We start from the raw sequence: 4,809 nt of genomic DNA on the forward strand, positions 1-4,809 counted from the left end.
ATTTCATATTTTTATTTTTGATAGAGATTTATAGAATACATTGGAGAAAAGTGTGCATCACGTGATTGTCATATGATAGTGAGCACACAAGAGATATTTGATGGTTGGATTGCCATCATGAAGAGATACTCAAAGGGGGAGCTTTCATCTCAAGAGGATACCACCACAAAGAAGGGAAGGCAGCCTTCTCCCACAACTTTTCGTTGCCTTATGGGTCTAAAGGATGGGGACATCCTCACATTACAAAAGCAAGTTAATGATGGACACATCGTCTTTCTTAGAAACAAATGGGACAAAGAGGATGTTGTTGACATGGAGACAAGGGCAAAGCAAATCAAGAAAGATAGGGTGCTCCATGAGGAGCTAGTTTCTCTCTTCAATGCCTCAACTCATGCTAGCAATAGTATGATGAAGAGTTGGGAAGATCTTGTTGCTGAATACGACATCACCAACGATGTATACACAAAGATTTTAGGTGTTTGCAGTGATTGGGTGTCAAAAAAGCTCACACGTGGGGCTGATGCAGGACCATTGCCAAATGGTGCAAAAGACATTGTGAACTTTCTTATTGTGAAGAAGCAAGATCCTCTTCATTCTTCTACTAGCTTACCTTGGCAAGTATATATTGTGGGGTGCAACCTTGAGGCATTCGATGTTATATACAATGTGTATAAAGATCCTATTACCATTGGTGTGGTTGTCCTAGAAGCGGCACATGGAGTTGGGGGCATGACATGGGATTCTATCATGTTTGGAAAGGTGGTCTTCACATTGTTAAAAATGACATGTGAGCTTAAACAATTCATTTTGTTGTCATTTCTCAACCGCAAACAAATGGCAGCTATGGAGGAGGCCCTTGAGAATCTTTCATGCAAGTACCATATGCAAGTTGGAAGTGTTGACTCCCTACCAATGGCCAAGAGTCTTGCTTTTGGGGCCATGGATTCATTTGTTGTGTTGACACTTGTGACCATGGAGAAAAGCTTCATCAATCTAGATCGATATGTTGGAAATTCCAACAAGCCATGCATTTTGGATAATGAATCCATTGAAGCCATTGACAAGGAAGGAAAGGATGGAGAGCTTGAAGAAGAACAAACTATTGCAAAGGCCATATTTAGAAAGAAAAAGAAGGTCATCAAGGCTACAATCAAGGCATTCAATGATGCACATGAGGTTGTATGTGATATATTCTCATGTGGTGTTGCATCAAAGTTCGCATTGGAACATCGCATGAAGACTATTGCAGTGGTGTGCAATAGTCAAGAGCAAAAAGAGATTGAAGCGGCATGTTGGAAAGCCCATGAGAGCGCCAACCCACCTACAAGTGCTCAAGAGGTTCCTCCCATTGGTGCTCTAGCTCTTGACCTACCGCCGGAGGGTGTGGATGAATCAAGCCAAGACATAGCAAATATTATTATGAAAGAGAGGTTGAAGGCTACTTCAGGTGTTTGAACCTCTCTATCTCTAACTTTTGTCAATGAGAACACTATGGTTTAAGGTTGAACTTGTGTTTTGGAGGACGATTTCATGACATAACATTTCCTACATATTTTCTCATTTTGTGGTGCTATCTAAAGCAAGCCTTACAAGCCTATTTCTCTCAGTTTTGTGTTTATTGTTTAAGAGTCCTTATTTCTAAAAATATTTTCATCATATTGTACCTAAAATTGGTTGCAAAAAGTTTGTGCTTTTGTATTAAAATACAAGTATGAAGTACATGATAATGTTGGAAGAAATATTTTCTTGTATGGTATAGCTAGAATGCTTCAATCAATTGCTATTACATTACTTTGATCCAAATGTTGGTATTGGTTTTCTCTAAAGTTTTGTGTCCTTCAATATTTTGCCATGTGGTCAAATATATTAGAAGAAAATGTTTTGTGTCATACAACTACATTGAGTTTTTCAATTTCAATTGCAGTGCTTTGATTGAAACATTGGTATGACTTGTATTATCAAAGGTGTCAATGTGGTGTCTATTGATATTAGGCCACATGATCAAATATTTTTTCTTAAAATATGTTTTTCTAAGTATGCTCAACATGCATGTCCTACATGCACATCAATGTGGAATATTGTAGCATGTGTGTATGGAAAAATATTCTAAAATGTTCATTGCAACTATATACATTGTTGTATCTTAATTCAATAGTCATATAATATTACTTTTTGAGATTTTTTTGCCACATGGTCAAAAATATATTTTGATGAAGTATCTACCATCCATGCATACTATTTGCATATTAAATTTAATGTCTTATACAATATACATATGGAATAGTACAATAAACTTAGCCCTATTGAACTTAGCCCTATTGAACTATATATAATGTTTTTATCTTAGCTTACTAGCTCTAAAATGAAAAAAAAATCTTGTAAGAGAATAGATGTCTATTTTGTTCTTAACCTTTGTGTTGTATGATAGAATGATTCAGATTTGACTAAGAATAGTCTATTTGCATATTTGGCAGATTTGATCAGAGCAAACAAAGTAAGTGATGTGGCCTTGGCGAATAGTGCTACCAAACTATGTGTGATACTTGATCTCAATGGTCTTCTTTTACAACGTTGTTTTTCCAAATAAAAGAGGTTCCAAAGTTTTCGAGTGGGCAATCAATGGGTTGTTCTTCAACCAGGATGCATTGAGTTTCTTGAAGCTACATTTGCAAGATTCCAAGTGGGAGTTTGGTCTACAGCTTCACACAAAAATGTCATCGCAATAATCAATTGCTTGGAGAGTGTTAACCCATGGCGGACATGGCGACGTACTATATTTTATGTCATTAATTTAAATATTCTAAGTCATGGGCCGGGCTTGTCGGCACCATATGTTAAGGATGAAGGGATTGGGTGATCGCCGATGAGAGGCGCACCTTGGATATCAGTAGGATAAGGGTTAGGGTCGGCCGGCCATGTATGGGCGCCCAAGTGTGAACGGCCAAGTCACCTATATGAGTCAAATGTAACCCTAAAATCCTCATTCTCATGTGTTGTGAATACAAGAGTGCTCTTGCCTTATCTCTTTGGTTTCCTTCTCCTGCGTGTGTGTGAGAGAGAGAGAGAGAGAGAGAGAGTGAGAGAGCGATCGAGCACTGTGTAGCGGCACGGCGGGGACGGAGAGGCGGTAGAGCGGCGACGGCGGCTCCTTCTTCACGACTGCGACGCGGGAATCCTTCAAGGCGGCAGTTAAGCGGTGAGTGACACACCTTTTGCATTCTATTTTGAGCTTCCTTCCCTGGTTGTATGCTTGCAGCCATTCGTGGCTCGCATACGGTGTCCGGCAAGTCCCCAGCTACGACCTGTGCGGCAAAAGCGCACATTTTTGGCGCCGCTGCCGGGGAGTTGCCCTGCACCAAGCTCTAGTTTGCAGCTCAGCTGCTGCGTGAAGTTTAATCTGCACTGTAGGAAAGCGACTGTGTGTTTGTTGTTGAGGTGTTTTCGTGTTTTGCAATCTCTGTTTCTGCAATTTGTCTTCTGCATTTCTGTTTCTTTTGTTATTTTTCCGCTCCGCGTGTGGGCGCACGATCGATTATCTGGTTTTCTGCGTGTGAGGGGGTTTCTGAATCCCCAGATCTGTGCTGTGTGCACGAACTGCGCTGCGGCCAAGGCTAGAAACCCTAGAAAACTTATCCAAAAAAACAAAAAATAAAAATTCTAAAAAATTAAAAATTAAATTTTATTTTGAAAGAAAGAACCAAACGTGTGGAGAGGAAAGATTTTCTAATCAGAGAAAAAAAATTTGAAAAGAAAGAACCCCAATTGACCCACGACCCACGGCCCCGGCCTCGGTCTTTTGATATATATATATAGGAGAGTGAGCCTCCATAGCTTTCTCTCAAGTGAGAGCTTATGGAAAGTCGTGCCCTATATGTAGCCCACTCCCCAAGGAGTAAAGTGAGCATGTGGGATAAAGCCCTCACCCTTTCCTCCACAAGCAAATAGGCTTTTGCCCTTTCCCCCAAAGGAAACGGACTATTTTGAGGATTACAGGAGCTCTAGATAGGCGAACACGGTGCTGTAAAGCACACTAGGACCCTTTAAACGATACGCTCGTTTCGAGCTATCACACGCCCTAGTCCAAGTTCGACCGTAAGTAAGGGGGTCAAACACGAGTAAAAACAATCTAAAAACAAGTAAAAACGAGGTGCAAAATACCCAAGAAACCACTTGTGTGGGCTTCAAGGGTAGTTACCAACGCACGTAGGGTACCCACGTCACATGCATCTACGTTCTGGTCGGGTGCTAGAGCCTGAACTACTAGAAAGCGTTTCAGTCTACGCAGGCTCACACCATCCCTCCACATTGGCATCTTGGCCTTCGGCTGGAACCCAAGGGAGTGCAACCCAAGATCCACGAATAGTGGATAGTGACTCATCCTCTGACTCAGAAGCCATGGAAGGGCACCCTACCAAGAATCATGAGGAGACAAGCCAAAACATGCCAGTGTGGGCCCCACAACCTGGATCTAGCATGTTTAGTCGTCTAATCGAGACTTTTAGTAGAGCTACACGCTCTGAACATGCGACAAGCGAAGTAAATGAAGAAGGAGGGGTAGTGGATTCGCCATTCACATCTTATGTAGACCCTACCCTCCCAAAGAGTGTCCATGTGGATATTCTACCCACTTCGTTTAATGAGGGCCCTACTGAGCTACCACCTTCCGATACTCTTCCTAAAGTAGAGGTCCCTAGAAGCCAATCCATAAGAAGTGACATTACGTCCACTTCAAGAGAACCGTTTGGCACACCAAGTCTAGATGGGATATTTCTCAATGAAAATTGGGAATATGATCTACACACAGAGACT

General features: G+C 41.4%; 1 protein-coding gene across 1 annotated transcript; it reads left to right on the top strand.

Moving 5' to 3' along the window:
• The first annotated feature begins 210 nt into the window (after positions 1-210).
• LOC147633336 (uncharacterized) lies at positions 211-1,455 on the top strand. Its single transcript, XM_086805720.1, has 2 exons — positions 211-759; positions 1,216-1,455. The coding sequence occupies exons 1-2, from the start codon at positions 211-213 to the stop codon at positions 1,453-1,455; spliced, it is 789 nt and encodes a 262-aa protein (XP_086661846.1).
• The last annotated feature ends 3,354 nt before the right edge of the window (positions 1,456-4,809 follow it).

The sequence above is a fragment of the Cibotium barometz genome, chromosome 12, assembly GCF_041138505.1.
Source record: "Cibotium barometz isolate CiBa-2024 chromosome 12, ASM4113850v1, whole genome shotgun sequence".
NCBI lineage: Eukaryota > Viridiplantae > Streptophyta > Polypodiopsida > Cyatheales > Cibotiaceae > Cibotium > Cibotium barometz.